The sequence below is a fragment of the Hydractinia symbiolongicarpus genome, chromosome 8, assembly GCF_029227915.1.
Source record: "Hydractinia symbiolongicarpus strain clone_291-10 chromosome 8, HSymV2.1, whole genome shotgun sequence".
Lineage (NCBI taxonomy): Eukaryota > Metazoa > Cnidaria > Hydrozoa > Anthoathecata > Hydractiniidae > Hydractinia > Hydractinia symbiolongicarpus.
In genome coordinates, this window is record NC_079882.1 from 21,357,416 (window position 1) to 21,376,119 (window position 18,704).

At 32.3% G+C, this 18,704-nt stretch overlaps 1 protein-coding gene across 3 annotated transcripts in view; it reads right to left on the reverse strand.

Moving 5' to 3' along the window:
• LOC130655320 (dedicator of cytokinesis protein 1-like) overlaps window positions 1–18,704 on the reverse strand; it is a 31,316-nt gene continuing 12,612 nt past the window's right edge. For all 3 annotated transcript variants that reach the window (XM_057458058.1, XM_057458057.1, XM_057458059.1), the window contains exons 15-59: window positions 18,437–18,512; window positions 17,909–17,988; window positions 17,655–17,698; window positions 16,977–17,058; window positions 16,777–16,830; window positions 16,624–16,694; window positions 15,326–15,424; window positions 15,176–15,248; window positions 14,362–14,465; window positions 13,698–13,869; window positions 13,484–13,581; window positions 13,330–13,413; window positions 12,723–12,823; window positions 12,230–12,323; window positions 12,088–12,140; window positions 11,878–11,986; window positions 11,656–11,726; window positions 11,461–11,567; window positions 11,249–11,379; window positions 11,074–11,169; window positions 10,636–10,829; window positions 10,216–10,294; window positions 9,950–10,050; window positions 9,805–9,863; window positions 9,650–9,721; window positions 9,493–9,569; window positions 9,304–9,392; window positions 8,995–9,166; window positions 8,840–8,880; window positions 7,799–7,889; window positions 7,598–7,723; window positions 7,391–7,480; window positions 7,201–7,308; window positions 7,034–7,120; window positions 6,903–6,957; window positions 5,914–5,995; window positions 5,598–5,682; window positions 5,393–5,479; window positions 3,601–3,777; window positions 3,431–3,514; window positions 2,126–2,257; window positions 1,939–2,045; window positions 1,650–1,866; window positions 1,229–1,534; window positions 1–1,145 (exon numbers count right to left, since the gene is read on the reverse strand). In XM_057458058.1, the coding sequence (XP_057314041.1) occupies window positions 1,101–1,145; window positions 1,229–1,534; window positions 1,650–1,866; window positions 1,939–2,045; window positions 2,126–2,257; window positions 3,431–3,514; window positions 3,601–3,777; window positions 5,393–5,479; window positions 5,598–5,682; window positions 5,914–5,995; window positions 6,903–6,957; window positions 7,034–7,120; window positions 7,201–7,308; window positions 7,391–7,480; window positions 7,598–7,723; window positions 7,799–7,889; window positions 8,840–8,880; window positions 8,995–9,166; window positions 9,304–9,392; window positions 9,493–9,569; window positions 9,650–9,721; window positions 9,805–9,863; window positions 9,950–10,050; window positions 10,216–10,294; window positions 10,636–10,829; window positions 11,074–11,169; window positions 11,249–11,379; window positions 11,461–11,567; window positions 11,656–11,726; window positions 11,878–11,986; window positions 12,088–12,140; window positions 12,230–12,323; window positions 12,723–12,823; window positions 13,330–13,413; window positions 13,484–13,581; window positions 13,698–13,869; window positions 14,362–14,465; window positions 15,176–15,248; window positions 15,326–15,424; window positions 16,624–16,694; window positions 16,777–16,830; window positions 16,977–17,058; window positions 17,655–17,698; window positions 17,909–17,988; window positions 18,437–18,512 (4,562 nt within the window). In that variant the 3' untranslated portion in view covers window positions 1–1,100. The remainder of the gene's footprint in view (window positions 1,146–1,228; window positions 1,535–1,649; window positions 1,867–1,938; window positions 2,046–2,125; window positions 2,258–3,430; window positions 3,515–3,600; window positions 3,778–5,392; window positions 5,480–5,597; window positions 5,683–5,913; window positions 5,996–6,902; window positions 6,958–7,033; window positions 7,121–7,200; window positions 7,309–7,390; window positions 7,481–7,597; window positions 7,724–7,798; window positions 7,890–8,839; window positions 8,881–8,994; window positions 9,167–9,303; window positions 9,393–9,492; window positions 9,570–9,649; window positions 9,722–9,804; window positions 9,864–9,949; window positions 10,051–10,215; window positions 10,295–10,635; window positions 10,830–11,073; window positions 11,170–11,248; window positions 11,380–11,460; window positions 11,568–11,655; window positions 11,727–11,877; window positions 11,987–12,087; window positions 12,141–12,229; window positions 12,324–12,722; window positions 12,824–13,329; window positions 13,414–13,483; window positions 13,582–13,697; window positions 13,870–14,361; window positions 14,466–15,175; window positions 15,249–15,325; window positions 15,425–16,623; window positions 16,695–16,776; window positions 16,831–16,976; window positions 17,059–17,654; window positions 17,699–17,908; window positions 17,989–18,436; window positions 18,513–18,704) is intronic.

Genomic DNA, 18,704 nt, shown 5'->3' on the forward strand with positions numbered 1-18,704 from the left:
TTAATTAAATTAATTAAAACATTCGCACTAGGATATAACATACAAAACAATCCTGTTTACAAAACATGCAAATTAAATGTTATCACATTGATTGACAGTCACTTTTACTTCGTTAGTCTGATGGTCAATATACAAGGTATTAGAGTCCGAAAAAGCAACCACTAATGTGAACAAAAATGTGAATACAATTGAACGGTAGAAAAAATACATGTTGTATTATAAGAACATCGTGTTTCCCGAAAGCTTCAAAATGCTATCAATTTTTCGCATTTTAAAGGCTAAAGATCTTTTTAAAACGTTTTTTGAAAAATGAGCGATTATGCAAGTATTTTCAGTTTGTTCATGTTCTTAATTACGAATCATCGAAGACTTAAAATGTTCTTAACTCGCTGTAAATTTTTGGAACAACTTCGTCTTTTTATAAGGCTTTTTTCTTATAAACAAAAGTGCAACGCTATACTTAAAGAATTTGTACAAAATTACAAAAGTTCAAAAGGTGGATATAAAACGTGTTAAAACAAATATAAAAATAAACAAACAAACAAACAAACAGAAGAACTGTGGAATACTAAAATATTAAGTTACTAATGTATAAAAAATATTTTTACAATTAAATACAACACAGGGAAGCAACGAAGAGCATTCAAAAAATTGTTACGCAGTTTCAAAAATGCGCATGACAGTAGAAAGAATTAAATTCATGTACGGTAAATTCTCGATTAAGCGCCCACTCTGATATAAGCGCCTTCCCTTTTTCGTATTTTCTAAGCGCCCCTCTCAAATAAGCGCCCAGGGGCGGTTATTTAAATTTATTAGTACAGTTCGAATTTTTTAGAAATTGGAAAAAACGGCCTTTTACTCAAAAACAGCTTAAAATCATCTACGGCACAAAAACTTCAAGTCAAATTTAGGTTTAAGCAGTTCGCTATTATTTTATTGGCGTAGAAAAAATTAAATCATAAACATTTGCGCTCACATAAGTGTTTATTTATACCTGTTACTCTTGATTTACTATCCCTCTTGAATAAAAGCCCACCCTTAAAGTCCAAATTTAAATAAGCGCCTAAGACGATTAATCGAGTTTTAAAAGTTAAAGAAAATTAGCTTGGCTTTTGTCTTGGCGGTACTGGCGGTGGCGGTAAAACCTGAAGAAAGGAAAAAAGAAGTAGTACAAAGGGTAATGTTAAACGCGAAAAATGATCTCTACTGTTGACTATATTTGACTAACCGATTCAGGCTTTTCATTCTCTTCTACCACTGGTTGCGCATTTTTTTTTGGAGGAGGAGGAGGAGGAGGATCATCTTCATCATCTTCGTCATTTTCCACCGCTCCCTCTTCAATGGGCGGTGTATTACTAAGAGACGATTTTAACGACGGTTTCGGTGGAGGTTTTGGTGATCCATTTGGACTATATGGAGGCGGTAAATTCGAGGGTATTTCCGGTACTGTTGGTCGGATTTCATCAGAGTGGATTGTGACATGTGAGTAGGAATGAGATACTGTAGAGTGAGAAGGTACAGCACATGAGTTAGGCTGAAATGGAAAATAAATGAATAATTCATAATTCAATTACATATAAAAATTGCTTTTTTAAGCAGACATAATATTCAAATGAAAATGAAAATGATAATTAGTAAATTTGATTTACTGATGTTGAGAAGGTTCTAGTTGGTTTTCTTGGTAAGGCTGGAGCTATCAGATCATTTACAGAAGAAATAGCTGAATGGACAGGAGAACTAGGACCAATAATAGTGGTGTGTCGATTAGGTTTATCAGGAACTGGAGGTGCATCTGCTGGTTGTTGCAGGGACGTAGTGTAGCGATGTGGTAACGGTGGACCGCTGGAAACCGGTTTGTTACTTCCGCTGAAATAAAAACAAAAGTAGATAAAAAAAAACCAAAAACAAACTGACAGGTAGAATGGAAAATTACTTTACCTTCCAAGTATACCAAATTCTGATTGTACTCTTGGTCTTCTACTGGAATGAACAACACTGGTCGGACGAATCTCGCGACTTCCGCCGAGTTGATTATTTTTCGCAGGCTAATATAAAGATGTTTATTGACAAGCATGTTCAACGAAACAGATGTAGAGTAATGGTACTTCATAGCAGTAGTACTGACCTGGCTTTTTCGATAGGGGGCTGCTTTCTTTTGAGTGTCTTTAAAAACTGTTTCCATTTTCTCGTGGAAAGGTTTTAATTCTTCCGAAACAAGCTGCTTGTGTATGTGCAAGCCTTTCTCGCAAATATCTGTCTAAATGAGAGAGAAAAACGTTGGGATGTTAAAAAGGTAAAGTATTATAGCTCAGAATTTAGCGAATTTATCAACACGTGCGTGAACTTAGCTTAAATTGTTTCGCTGATATCAAGTTTCTTTCATAAGGAAAATTAAGACACGAAAAGTTCTGAGAGCAAACTCGGACTTACGCAGACCATTGAGCGCAAAGGTACTTGAAAAAAGCGTGTTTATAGCGTGGCTACATCTTGCGCTAGTATAAACAGTCGGCGTGTTATCTATGTTTGTTTGAGTGAGTGAAACCATTCGCTCTTAACTAAGTTAAGAGCGAATGAAAGAAAAGAATTCCAAGTGACCAATGAATAAGGGCGGCAAATTTGTCGGAGATTCGTTTGTCTAACTGAGGAACCACAGAAAAATATGCTTTTATTCCACACTCATCTTTTAAAATTAATAAACAACCCAAACCATCTGGAAATCGGAATAATTATGGTTGGAAGAATTACGCTGGGTCGCAAACGAATTTTTTGCGGTTAGAATGCTGACCAAGCTTTTTGATTGGTTACATCTATTGTTCTTTTATCACGGGATCAGGAAACTCTTAGCAGAAATGGTCCCACTCACCCAAATAGAAATGATTAATTCCGCTAACATTCAGGAGGGTAAGATGTGGGCACGCAGACTCTATGCTCAATGGTTGATATTAATTCAGGGTTTGCTCTGAAAGATCATTTTTTCTTCATTGGTGGATTTAAATGGCGCGAGGTTCGGTCCACAGCGCGGGCATGTTTAGCAAGTGCCTCTACCACAGCTACGGGTCAAGCAATGCCATGTGAGGGAAATTGTGTAGGGTATGCCGGTGTAAACTTACGTATACATTCCGAAGACAGGACCCACATAAATAACAGTGTTTCAAACACTAAAGTGGCTATATCATGTATAAGTATTTGGAATAATAAAAGTAGTAATTTGCTTTGACACGTGCGTTTGCGTCTAAGCTGTTGACACTTAGTTAACTAGGCTACGCCCTAATTTGAATTTAACAATAGTAGGAAATGACCTTCACCGAAATTAAACCAGCCAAATAATATACGCAGTTATTAAAATGTGATGTTTCGCGAAAATTTGCTTTTCCACATGTAGTTGTGCAACATATCTCGCAAAAATTTGTGCTTTAAAATTATTAGTTACCTGTTCAACTATTGCTTCTTTTAAAATGTCGATATAGATTGTATGATCTGGATTTTCCGTAATGTACTTTTTTGTGAAAAAGATCTAAAGAATGGGATAATTTAATGTCAATAGAAAGTGAATATGTTGAATTTCTAATCAAGTAGAGTTCTTCTTATAATGCAAGCTACCTTTTCGTAGTTCGATATTCCTCCCATAACAGCAGCGTCGATCACTCCATTTAGCAACATGCTTAACGGATTCAGACTTAAACTGTCATCAGCTTGGTATTGATTGATCAATGTCAATAAATCCTTGTTTTTCGTCTGGACAGTGTCAACTGCATTTTCGATAGGAGACAATTCAATCTGTTAATAAATGAACAATTAAATCTCAAAACCTTAACATATTAGTAGTAAACAGAACAGCATTCGTTTCACAAATACGTATCGTGAAAACTGGAACTTTAATCTTAGGTCAGTAACACACGATTCGATTAATCGACTTCGATTTCGACAAAATTTAATACAAATTAGCAAACTCAGACTAGTCGATTTCGGTTTTTAAAGCTTACCTCTCACTCGCAAATAAATTAACCTCAAAATCTTCATAGCATATTAATATTGAACAAATCAGCATTCGTTTCCCAGATACATATCGTAACGGGTTAATTAAAAACATGGGGTAGTGTTTCGGGTGGTAGTTTTATTCTACAGACCAGATAATTATGTGCTCTTCTGTGTCGCTGACTAGTTTTGCAGATGTAAACTGTCCCATAAGTTCGCATTGTTATTTTCAAATGTAATACTTAGGAACTTTTACGAGAGACAGTTACAGGGACTATCTGCAACGACGTTGTCAACAACTTGTCTGTCATATAAAAAACATGCAAAAATTGTTTATGAAAGTTTAAGCAAAAGCGACAACGTGAAAAACAACCAAAACAAATATGGCTATACTGTCAAAATTGCAAAAAATGCGAAACTCACAAAATTTAGAAAACCTAATTTAATTTTCCATATAACATTTTTACTTCGTTAAAATATTTGACGTTCTTCCCACAACCTAAAAACGAGTTAAAGGAAGAACAGCAACTTTGTTTTGGAGGATTTACCCTAAGCTGTACATGCGCGTTAAAAAAATGATAGTATTTTCTCCATCGCAGATAGCCCTGTTCTTGTTTCGTAAAGACGCTAATAACTCGAAAACAAAGCTTCTCCGTGCAAGGTTCTTACAGCAAATTTTCTAGTTATGTTCTCTTGTTAATGACCAAATAACATGGAAACGAGGCTAGCCATTAGCTTCAAATGTAAAAAACATGGGGAGGAGGCTTTCCCTGGCAAGATTCTTATGTCAAATTTTGCAGTAAAATTGAATCTATTATGTATATTTACAAAATATATGCTTCGAATAACAGAATTAGCTAGCCCAGTCAATACCCTCAAAATGTTTTTATTTAACCCTATCGCAACAACCATAAATATAACCTTCGAAGGGCAACAAATCAAACGGGTAAATACGTTATTGATGTATACGCAAAACTTTCTTCTATCAAAACTTTCTCCTATAAAAAATTTCAATCATTTTTTCGGCAAGCACCCCAATGACGTCAAAAATACTTTGATGTTTGTCGCTTTACAAGTGAGCGGATGACAAATTAACTGAATTGATTTTGTATGAACGTAACTTCTTAGTATTCTCTTACTTGCTGTTACAAAAATTAATATACATCTTAAAATTCAACAGAATATTTGCGATTTATTATAAACCAAAAAAATATTATTCTCAAAATGTTATATGAGTGTTCCAGAACAACTTGTTTTAAAGAACATAAATGTATAACTGAATGAATGGATGAATGAACAAATGAATGAATATATAAATGAATGAATGAATGAATGTGGAAGAAAAAAAACAAATGTATGTAGAAAACACAAAGAAATCCAATATTAAAAAGAGGAAGCAAATGACGTCACTACTTACAGTATTACATGATTTAATTTCAAACCATCGAAGTTTACCCGGAAATGTGTATTCGGTATTCATCGTAATACGCTCAATGCATAGTGTCTGAAACAAACAAAAAATAAATACAGTAGACCTTCCTTCCTTTATTAATAATTAAATTAAATCAGACCTTCATTTTAGGCATGATCAAAGTCTAGACATTAAAAGAATAAAAACATACCGCGAACTCGCTATCCTTGTCTTTCTTGCCTCGATGAAACGGACGATTTAATGCAAATTCGCTAACGTCGTTAACTTCGTAGAATCTTAAAAAAACCAAGTCACGACTTGACAACAACAAAATCTTATAAGCAGAAGCTCAAAAAATCATTGTTAAAAAATAATTGGTTACAGCCAATGTTTCATAGGAGACGGTTCAAGATACGAGTTAAAACACAAGACAAGAATATGATATAGGTCTATAATAATAGAGAAATAGAATAATGACCAGCCTCGTTAGAATTGAAGTATTCTCGTAAAAGAAAGCGTCTACTCACTTTTTGATTTGTATAGCCACGTTTTTCCCGCGAAACTTTCTTCTTTCAACTGGCTTCGGGTCTACTTTGCAAACTTGAATCCCTATTACGATTTTGTCAAGGAAAACGTTTGACCAGTACTGCGTTTAGTGAAATAAAATAAAATACGTTTTCTTAAAATTTAGTTGGCTATAAAAAATGACCGGTGACTTGTGACTTGCAAAATACACCACAGGAATCGCATTTGTATGCACTTCCGTGTGGCACGTTTTTTGTTTTTTACGAACAAAATAAGAACAGCTAAAGGTTCAAGCCTGAATTTTCTCATAAAAAAGGAAAAAACAGAAAAGAATCCCCTCACAATTCTCCCTCAAGCTACCAATAATTGTTTTTACTTGTGATTGCTTCTGTTCTCAACCACAATATCCACGAAGTAATATTCATATTGTTAATGAACACATTTATAGAACTTGATCAAATATCCATTTTCTCATATTAACCCAAAAATTTAAAGAAATTTCATAAATAATTATTCATAAATAATATTCTCGACTATTAAAAACAAAAAAAAGAAGAAAAAAAATCAGTCTGAAAAAGACTCACAAGTAAAAACAATTCAGATTTTACTTGTACTTATCAAATAAAAGCGGGAAAATAGTATAAAGTTTTCTAAAAAATATATTTCTAAAGTACCAAGCCAACCACTTCTTTTGTTTTCATTGATTAATATTCCCCTGAAGAATAGTCGTTTTGTTTTTAACTTTCCAGTAAGTATGGATGCAGAGAAACACATGTTGTGCAACAGAATATTTTATAAGAAAATCAGGTCATAATTTAGAACAAATTATACACCTTTCAGGCAAAAAAAATACGGCTTTAAAACAGAAAACTCAAAAATTCCTTCACGAGGTTCCGCGAAATTGTTAATGTTTGTTCAATGCAAACACATGGAATAATGAAGTAGGTTACTAAAATTATTTGTTTCAAACATATTTCTAGCAAAAAGATACATTGACCAATCGAATCTGTTATATCCGCACCAGGAGGTACCAATGTGCCAAGAAACTATACCAAATATGATTAAACATTAAAATAAATATGCGTACTTATGATAGAAAAATATGAATGGAAAGTTTGTTACCTTAGCACCAGGAAATTGAACTTGTAGCCTCAGTGAAAAATCACTCAACTTTTCAAATTCGTCACCTCGGTATACAAAAAGTTTATTCTAAAACAAAACCAAACAATAAATATTTACACATAACAACAAACAAACAAACAAGATGGAGAGATTGTAATCAAACATACCCTTAAAAATGTCGGAAAGCCTCTCCCAAAATAGCCCACACGAAAATATGTAGGTTCAGGTCGGACAACAGCTTTTATGATGTTTTCAAAGAAGCGTGCTTGCTTCTCCTAAACACAAAGAAAAATTCATTATTATTACATCATTTTCTCCTCACTCATAGTTCGTCGAACTATGAAATATAATACCTACCAGTATTTCACTCAATTGGATGTAATCGTATGTCTCTGTTTCGTATTGCACAGCCAATTCTTTGCATCGACTGATACCATACTCCCACATCTGTTATCAAATAATAAATAAATCAAACTACACTTGGACAGTATCGTCAAGATAGTAATACCTTACAAGTCCTGATCGCTACAAGGAATAAAATATGCGAATTTATTTTCTTGTTACCTTTCCCTTGTCAAAATAATCAATGATATCTTTATAAAGTCTTTCTTTTAATTCTCGTTGCGTTTTTGCTTGATATCGATTGGATGTGATATTTGTATTGGTATTGTTTAAAGGTTCATCAGACCACTGAAATATTTAAGAAAATTTGTGATAAAGGTGCAGACTATGCAGTGCGACAAATTACAGGTTACAAAGTATTACCTTTAGTAACTCTGCATGTTGTAGCAATGTAAAAGCAGCTTCTGTGTAACTGCCAACACTGATATGCAAATCGCATAGTTTGTATAAATATCTAAAATTATAATAAGCAAATGTTTGTATCTCACAATCGTAGACTATGAGAAGCACATGTGGAAAATGCAGTCAGATGATGTTTCCTTCTACAGCCAAAATGTCATGTAATTGGCACAAAAACTGTTTCGCAAGTTTTCTCGAATATTCACCTTAATGTGCCACGCTCAAATGACAATCTGGATATGTAGGTCTTGTGAATCGATATGTAACTTCAACATTCTTCTCTTTGGGTCTTATTTTTGAGTTTTTAGGAGATACCTTAGTTCATAAAGCACCGTAAATGGTCGAAATGCATCTAGATCTTCCATATAAAAATGACGTTATTTGCGCGATAAAGTTCGTAATAACATGGCTATCACATTGACAACACACGCTGACAACGACAAAAAACACATTGACAAAACGTAAAAAGGTCAAAACCCCCAAGTACTACAACCTAAGACAGGAGTAATATCAATCTAGAAACAGCTAGCAGATGTTTACGCTTATTTAAAGTCGCATGCAGTGAAGTAGATCGTTAATATAGATCTGATATCAATTAGCCGGTACAATTTTTTTTAACGAAATTCAAGAATTTAAACTTTAATTTGAAGTTATTTCTTTTTGCGAAATTAAATAACAAAAATATGACTTTTGATTATGCCAATGCGAAATTAAATGAACAAACAATAATACACTTTTTGATTGGCGAAATTTCGTGACGAGCAAAATTTAATACTAATTTAATTATAACTACACTGAAAGATTATGCACAAAATAAGGCACGGCGTATGTTTCATACAAATTTATTCCCAGTTTAAATGCACACTCTAGGGTGAGTCGCAGTGGCTGTTCCTATGATAAAGTTTCCAATGAAAAGTTATTGGGTAATCTGAATGCAAATCTGGGCAATTTGCCCTAAATTTTCCAGGTTCCCAGTCGTGAATGTAAACAAAAAAGTTCTCGTACCTTTCTTTCATTTCCTCTCTTCTTATATCTTGGTAAAAATTCTAAAAAGCAATCAATTTGCTAAATAACTAATAACTAACTAAACTAACTAACCAGCTTTTAAATAACTTCCTGGAAGAGTATATAGAACAAAATAAAGTAGAGTAATTACATACTAATATATTAACAGTGCAACTCATTCTGTTGTTGATATTATCTTCCGACAGTATTACTGATCGATAGTCCAAAAGTCTTGACAACAACTTTGAGATCGTTTCAACAAACAGAAGACCAACTTCACATAACCGGGGATTGTTTTTCTTTTCTTGTACAAATTTCTGAGTTAACCTAAATAAGAGATATATATTTTGAGAATTGTTTCGTGTGTCAACGTTGCCGGCAGACGGTTTTGTATAACAAAAAACTGTGCTAATGTATGGCAAAATGAAAATAACCACAGTGAAGGGTAAAAAACAACAACATACATTTGACTAAATAATTCTTTATATTCCTCGTCACCCTTCATTCCAGTCTCAATCAAATGATCCAAGTGGATGATAACTTCAGACTCCACCTAAATATAGGTGAAAGCGTAAACGCATCCTCGCATTCACGAAGAAGGCACAAAAATTAATGTATTGTTATTATTATTATTTTTAAAGAGGTAAGTGTACCTGTTTGAAGTGTTGCCTATTTCTGAATTCACATTCAATCATGTCGAAAAAAACTGGTATTGTACCTTTGCGCAACTCTAAAAAAGAAATCAAAAATATCAACAACGCAATTTCTTTTACATTTCGAGCATTGTGACTGAAAAAAAGAGAAACTTACCTGTTTCAGGAATCAATGTCATTTCCAGAAATGGCCGCACCATGTCTTGAATGAGTTTTATCTTATTTATACCTAAGTAAAACGTAGTCATATAGAAACTTACAACAATCAAGACATATTCTTCTATGTTCTTAATTAGGTCCCGTTTTGTATACCTAGGAACTGCCACATATCCACAATTTTTAATCCAATCACCATCCTCATATCAGAATATCTGAAAATTAAAAAAAAAGGATACGTGAAAGGTTTAGAATGGACTGTTATTTTTCAAATCTAGAGGCAGAATATAAAGTTGTTTACTTTTCTAAGATCTTGTTTCGTTTGCTGTCTGAAAACTGCTCAAGTTGAAGAGAATCTTGAGTTATGAATGCAACAGCCAGTTGAAAGAAGTTATCCCACAGCTAAAAATACAATAACGGTACATCATTGCAAACAGAATTTTAAATGCATTCAGAACACGACAATTGGAGATGGAAACCTTCTAGAAAATCGTGGCGTAGGGTGAATGGGTGTTTACACCCTCCCTATACACTATGAGATGACATGGTAAAAAATACGATAATTACCTGGTATTGAAAAGCTTCGCCAATAAGAAACCTGTCATATAATGCTTCAGAAAAGTATTGGAGTGCTCGCAGAATTATGCTAGAAATGATTTGAAAATATATTAATGACCACAAAGAATGCATTAAGATTTAAATCCCCTACCCTAACTCTAATTTGAAAAAAATAGCTATACAACCTAACATATTTAACTTTCACACCAATTTAAAAAGTTTTATTTATTTGTTATCATCTTCAAGTAAAGGAATGAAAAACTTAACAATTGATGTGAGCAAAAATGTTTTAGGGTTAAGAAAATGCCTGTTGCAAGTACATATAAAAGAAAGTTGGTATAAACAAAAACAGTAGACAAGCATTATGAAGGCTTAATACTTAATCATTTTTAGTATATTAATTGCCTATAGCAGACAAGCCATATTTACTTGTTTTGTATCATGGTCATTGAAATCCAGGCTTTAGGGTAGACATTGTCTTTAACAAACTCCCTAAAGACTAAGAAGAGCTCCATTAAACCATCAAGTAGTTCGTAATCATTCAGATAGGATTCAATATATAATTTGTAATGATCATCCTTCATTAAATCCAATATACCAACAATGAAAGCCACATAGTTGCCCTGAAACAAAAATAAATAAGTATCAAAAAATAAATGAACATAAAACACAAAATTAAATTTGTACTAAATGATTAGCAGCTCCGTAAACTTATTTTTATTTTACTGATGCTTATTTTGATACTGAAAACAAAATAAACTTATTCTCTTTAATATGCAATAACTGAAAATTTCATGTGAAAAAAACGAAGATCTGAAGAATACAAGGCTGGAAGGTATTCAGTTTTTTAATTATTTTGAAACTTACCACTAGCTGACTTGCTAGATTCATTCTGATGACTGTTTGTACGATACAGCGAAATAAATTAGAAACCAAATATGATATATCATTAGTTGTGTCACCCTACAAAGAAAGAAAATACAAGAAAAAATTGATTGATTCAAATTAAAGATTTGTAGAATGTAACGAGCTCTGGTCTTACCATGTCGGGCCCTCTATCAAAACTAGATAGCATTTCATTCATAATATCAGCACAAATCTTTAACTCCTCAAACTTTTCCATATTCGCTCTAAGCTGCCCAACAACCATGGGACGAATAACTTCCCGGCTCGCTATAAATATAAGGCTTATGTAAGGTTCGTACCACATTACAAGTGTGGATAATAGAGAGTCGGGAAGAGGGTTAACAATACCTAGATTAGAAAATAAAGGTGATTTGACCAACTGGTGAATGCACGTCAACTTCTGTGTTTGTAACCTTCCTGGAGGAATTCTTTCTACAAGGTCTCGTGCAAAATATCTAAAAAACATTAAAACAACACAGTTTGTTATGCAAAAGATCTTCTAACTAAAATCAACTTATTTAAAAAAAACCCGTGTAAACATACCCTAACTGTGACGCGTCATAAGCTTCAAGAAGGTCTCCAAATACTGCAGGAACATATTTCAAAGCACATCCCTAGGAGACATTACCATAATATATCAACATTTTAGTGTCATTTTAATTGTGTATTATAAATAAAAAAACAATCCGCATTTGACGTTGATATATTTTCTCAAGCAATGTTTCTGTTTTTCGTTAGCATGTAATTATTTAGGACTTTTCTCACCTGTAAAGGTAAAACCTGGCTGCTACTGAGTTTCATCATATTCATAATACTTGAGAACAAACTATTAATCGAGCCTTCAAACTCAAGCCTTGCTTTCCCAGGTGCAGCTCTAAAAAAGATTCAAGATGATGCAATGTACTTAATACTCTATTATGAATAGAAAATGCATGCCAGTTTTAATCATTCTATAGTATTATGGATATTCCATACCTTTCAGATAGTGATCTTGAGCGGACAACAAATTTTATCAAGTATTCCAACGCCTATAACATTAGTAAGAGATCACAACTTAAAATTTCAGGATGAGAGAGAGAACTAAATCAGTATTATGGTCGCATGCTTAGTATGTCACCTTGTAGTATTTAATTGTATGTTCTCTTTTATCTGCCCCAAGATCAGGTGATTGAGCATTTTCAATATTTTGCTGTAGTACATCAATCAATGTTCTATAAAAAAAAGGGATGTTACAAATTAAGTGAAAACAGTCCTATATTTCACCTCAAAATTGAATGAAATCTCATGTAATCATTTGTAATAACATATACAGTGAAAACTTTAACTTTAATGAAATTAATCAAATCAAAACAACGATAGAGCTATTTGACAAAAAATGAGTCAGAAGTTAAATAATTGATGTACAAGTTGGTTATACAAGAAATTTTGACAAAAATGCTGACTATTCAAAGAACAACCATCTGATATGTCACGCATGCCATATCCAAAATGCCTACTAAAATTTGAACTTAGCCACTTTTTTCTCTAAATCGCCTTATATTACTACTAAAATGAAAAATACTGTGAAGAAGGCCAATAACATAAAAAAGGACCTAACTATAAAAACTCACATATATGCTTTAGTTGAACTAAATAATTTTATAATATATTTATCTAAGATTGATCGAAAACGATGATATTTCTTGTCAGCTAGAAGACCAATACAAAACACCTACAAAAAGAGACGAAGTAAAAACATCAGAAATGATATGAAGCACATTCTTTCTGTTTTGCTTATATTAACATCTATATTCAGTTTAAAATCGCTGTCAAATCAGTACTTTGTGTTAAAAATACGCATATGGTCTAACAACTAGTCATATTTTCAATTTATTAATTTATATTTGTTATAAATTTACAATACTCATGAGGGACAGTAATATTGTACAGGGGGTAATTCAGCTTTCTCAGTAGTCGTAAATAGCTATTTCCCAAATTTATCAATTTATTAGAGGAGCTATTTATATTCGCTACAAAATATAGGAACTTATGGCCCATTTTATACAAGATGTGAGAAATAGGATTTTAATAATACCTAAACCACCTTGATGAAATTCCCATTTGGGATTTAGCAGTGCTTACTTTACATTTTTGGATTACACCCTGTTGTTAGTTCTTCCTGTTTGAGAAATGTGCATATGCTTTGTTTGAATTGCCTAAAATATAAGACTCACATACCACAGCATCAGACACCATTTCACCATACTTTACAGAATCTTCCGTTAGTATTGCAAAAAGAGCATCAAAGGTATCTTGCAGAAACTAAAACAGATTGTTAAATGTTAGATGTATTCTACATATATGGATAAAGTTGATCAATATCACCACTTACCTTCATAATTTCCTGACCACTGACTTTATGAAGAGCAGGTAATATAGTTGTCAATTTTTCTTTCTGCGTTCTCCATTTTAATAGTCCAAGTAAGTCAACTAAAAATTTTAAACATTTTTAGGTGCATATTTTACATATGTACCAATCAGGGTTTTTTGCCATAACCTTAGATGGCATGAAATTTCATTTTCAAAATCTGATCACAATGACTCACCATTTTGAGCAAGCTTTGTTGAACATAATTGAAATCCTATTTTAAAAGATTCAGTTTTGCTGAATGTAAGGCCTCCACCACTAATTGATTTTTTTGAATGAAGGCCAGCCTCTATCTTGTTTGATGGAAGTTTTAAATATGCATTACAATCCTCTATCTTTTTTGCATCGCACTAAAGAAATAAAATTAAAATTATTTGTAATCCCGCAAACCATACTTAATCTTGTACCTGCAAGACAAGCCACAAGGACCTGCTTTATGTATCCCCAGTGAGGTGCTCTTGCACTTCATTGTGAATTTTTTCTGATAACTTTAAGTCAGGCCTTCTAAGATCACCATAACAACATACACCAAAGACAATTGATTTCTTATTTTTACTCAACTAAACATTGCTACAAGAATAAAATTTAATTCAAACATCAGGACATATTCTGACAAAACAGAACTTGTTTGGCACAATAAGTAGTGGTCCATGTGTTCAAGGGTTAGCATCAAAAAATAATCTCCCATAGTTCACACTCTCATCTCAGGAGTACAGGTAACTGTCTGCAACCTTCACATCAGAGAAACCCAACTTAATTATTACAAATTTTGTGTGTAACTCAGACTCCCTCTAGGTATTTCTTGTATTTACCAAAAAATAGTGAAACATCTAAAAAAAAACCTTATACACAGCCAGTTCGTGTTTTGAATCTTGTAAACAGGTTCCATCAGCACTAAGAAGGTTTACATATGCCAGAGAAAATATCTTTTGCGAACGATCTTTCTCTAAAAATGAACGTCGAAAAAAAAATTAGCAATTAAAATGTTAAAGCTTACCTCCTACGAAAAATCAAGTTATTCAAAATTTTTGATTGATTTTAGAATTTGGAATTAGAAATTTTACTAATTATGCGTGACATCATGAACTAGCTCTGCATGGGTGTTGTTTTCACAAGTCAATATTGGGTTAAAATGTTCTTTGGCTGTTCACTTTGGTGTTTTGAACATTTTACATCAATATTTTGTACCTATAATTATGCGCAATAACAGCCAATACATGTTTTAGAGCTATTTCATGACGTCATACTTTGCATAATTAGCGCAAATTTCAAAAAAAAGATTCCTAAACAACTTTCAAAGATCTTTTATATGAGTCCAATTTTTTAATCTCAACACGGTGTCTGTCATTTTTTCTTTTTAAAAAAATTCCAGGTCGTCAAGTTTTACTTGCAATATTTCACACAAACACAACAAAAATACCTATAAATATATATTTACGGACATGAAAGGTAATGTAGAAAACAAACTATATATTTCAACTAAATTTGTTCAACTAAATATTTCAATAAGTACAAACACAAAATCTTACTACGAAGCAATGTTTCATAACCAAACGTTTTTAGAATTATTTATATTTTAACGTTTTCAAGGACATTTTGTCTAAAATTAAGGTTTTTTAGGTGTAACAAACATTCTGATAACAGATGATGACTCACCATCGATAGTAGCTCTGTGTTTGAAAGAAAACCTAATATGAGAGCCATTTACTTTCTCCGTTGGAATAGAAATCTAAATAGTCAAAAATGTTTTTTTGTAGAAAATTTGGGAGTAAACTATATATTATAGTACTCTAAACAGAAATCTACCTTTATCACTTCGTTCCATTTTGGTGCTGCATTGTGATAATACACTGTAGAATAGAATTCACTGACTAAGGGCTCTCCTGCGCCTGGACTAATAACATCCTGAAAACAAGATAGAATTTTAAATAATGATTTTTTTGGGGGGAGGGGAGGGTAAATAATTAAAATATTTAACTGGAAACAAAATTTTTTAGAAAGTTTAGTTTTTATAAGTTTGACTGGTAAGAGCTAAATTTTAGTACTTGTACTAACTTGTATCACAAACTATAGCAATAGTATTCAACACAAATATAAGCAGAATAATTAACTACGAACCCAGGGTGTTCATTGAATATATTATATGTATGAATCAATGTTATAATAGCCATATACGTCTGTTTGTCTGTCCGTCCGTCCAAATAGCTTAGCTGCGCAGGTAGCGAGACCGCGCAATGCGGTACAAAAAGGACGGGTGAGACCGTGGATGTTTCCACGGGCTAACGACTAGTATATTATATTCATATTACAAACAGACATAAACACTTTAAGTGACCATCAAGGTACAATTTTAAATTTGTGAAGAATATCAGCATAGTATAAAGTGCACAAAGGATATCAGAATCAGGTTCTTCTTTCAATTATTTGGGAATTTTTTTTCTATAGAATACTGTATGTGAACGAGAACCCTAAAATATGCATACTCGTGAAATGTCCTTCATGTAACTAACCAGATTCCAGGGTATTCCATTTTCCCCATATTTGATTTAAATTCCAAGATTACCAAAACTGCTTTGAAACAGTCTTGGATCATCCAAACCATTTGGGAGCCACTATATGTTTTGGAGGTTTTTACTCTTAATATAAATGTTTCAAAAATATTTGAGGCATTTTATATGAAAATATTACAACCTGTTCTGAATTAACAGGTTGAATTGTTTCATAACAGTGTGATGTAAAGTTCTATGATATCATTTTATACAGTTTACTCTATTCAATCTTACTCCAAGTCTTTAAATATTTTCAAATTTCCTAGCTTATAAGTTGTTTTTGTCTTATCATTTTATATTTTACCTGATGATTTAAGGTTTTGCTTACATAAGGCTCTTGTTTTAAGGTAAATAGTTACTTTCTAATTATTTTTTTTTTTATGTTCCTTTACTAATGTAAAGTAAAAATTTGACCAACTATAAGAGGGTTAAAAACTGATATTGTGCCATTCCTAATATCTTAGACTTTTCAAACTATGGTAGCTAAGCAATGAGCATGATTTAGAATTCTTAACCTTCACATTATAAACAACCGCTTTAGAACACATAGCATACCTGTAATAACTTCCCATCAGAATCATAAACAGCAATAATAACTTGTAGATTTTTGTTTGCTGATTTATTACCTGTCAAAAGTATAAAAAAATTGTATTATCTGCACTGTGATAATATTTCAAATTAAAAAATAATTCTTAAATTTGCTGTTACCTCTGTCGAAATTTCCAGATATCAAGGTTAAATACATATCGTTTCTGATATCACCTAAAATAATAAAGAAACTTTGCGAAATTTGGCTTTGATATAACTTACCTAACTGCTCCGTTAACAACATATACATTTTAGCAAAAAATATTTCGACTATTATTATTATGGTACTTTGTTTTCATCAAAATAACATAATGACAAACCAGGCATAATAACATCTGGAAAGCCTTGCTTGCGAGCAATAGCAGTAAATTGGTTGATTAAAACAGGATGTTCTTCTTTCACCTAATGAGAAATGTTTCAAGAAATACTGTCAAAGTAATTTTTAATGCCACACCTCATTATTACCACGCTTTAACTTTCTGTAATTTAATTTACATTAAATATTGTTTGTCCTTCAAGTAGTTACCGAGTTCAATTAATGACTTTACTCGGAATTTTTCGTACCATTGGTTTAAATAAATTGTTCTCACTTTAGCTTCTTGAAAATTCAATTTTTTAAGTTCCCACGCGCGGAATTATTTGGGCATGCGATTCATTGCATGCCTACCTACAACCTTACAAAATGGTCTACTGTGATTTTTTTTTAATTCTCAAAGAGGGAAATAATGTTGAGAGTCTCTAAAGTAAAGGCTTATTAGAGGCTCAATAAAGGGAGGAGGCTAAAAAGAGGAATTACCGTATATTGCTCAAAAAGAAACTTTTAGTACATAATTCGGAACAAAATATCTGCATGTTGACTCCTGCTTGCATGTCCTTCTTACACCTTTGTTTACAAATTTTATTATCAGTATTTAGAATTATACAGCTAAGCATTTTTAACAGCCATAAATGTTAAAAGAATCTTTTTAAAACAAATATCAAGTTTAATTCTCCATTACCTGCTGTAAATCTCCATGCAACATCTTTACTGACAACCAAATACCTGAATAAAAATAAAAATATCACAGTATAAACAGGTTGACAGACATACCTAATTTTTGGAACTATAAATAAATTGTATATTGTATATAAAAAAAATTGTACTTGTTATCACACATTACAGAGCACAATTTGGTTTATATTTTTCGACTTCTGATATTTATATGCTATCACAAGATGTTTATGTGCTAATAATAGGGATTTATCTCATCACCTTGTCCAGTCCGTTGACCAGGTGCTTGATATCTTTGTATTGATCTTCTGATTACCGAATCAACATCCTCATTACTCATACTGAAAAGAGTGAATTAACAAGAAATTACCTTTGACAGAAAACCATTTCCTGATTAACACAGTTTAAAAAAGAAGAAAAACCTTCGCAGTTATACAAAATAAGAAGTTCATATAAGTAGTTCTAAAAAAATTAGGAATTTTTGCAGTAAAAAAACTTTGCAGTTGATCACAATTAATATTTTTCAATTCTCCTAGATACTAAAGGATATGTCTGTTCTTTTTTAAAGGTCAAATACGGTCCTTACAGAAGTGTAATACGCAATTACTTCTTCATCTAATTTCAAATAGTTTGTATGCATTGTCTTAAGCAGTAAAATTCTCTTTTTTTGCAGTTTGGATAAACTAGAACATTTTGCAGGAAAAACATTTGCAAATTTTAAAAAAACCTAAAAGCCACAAAAACAGCAAACATGTTCTTCCGGTAAGTATGGCTTAGGCATATACTTACAGTTGAAGTTGTAGAAAGTACTCTTTATCTTCATCGTCAGTGACTTTGCCTTGCACAATGTCACTTATATACAAAACTAAAAACAATTAAAGAACAATTTTTCTTAACGTAACGTTTTTAAAAACAGAAATATGTTTTTCTTTTTATTGACATTGTGTAAGCTGGGTTAATGATGAGTTATCAATCAGTGATCATCAATAGTCACTACTCAGGCTCTGAGAACCTTTTACGTCAATAACAGAGATGATGATTCCTCTGATAAATCTTG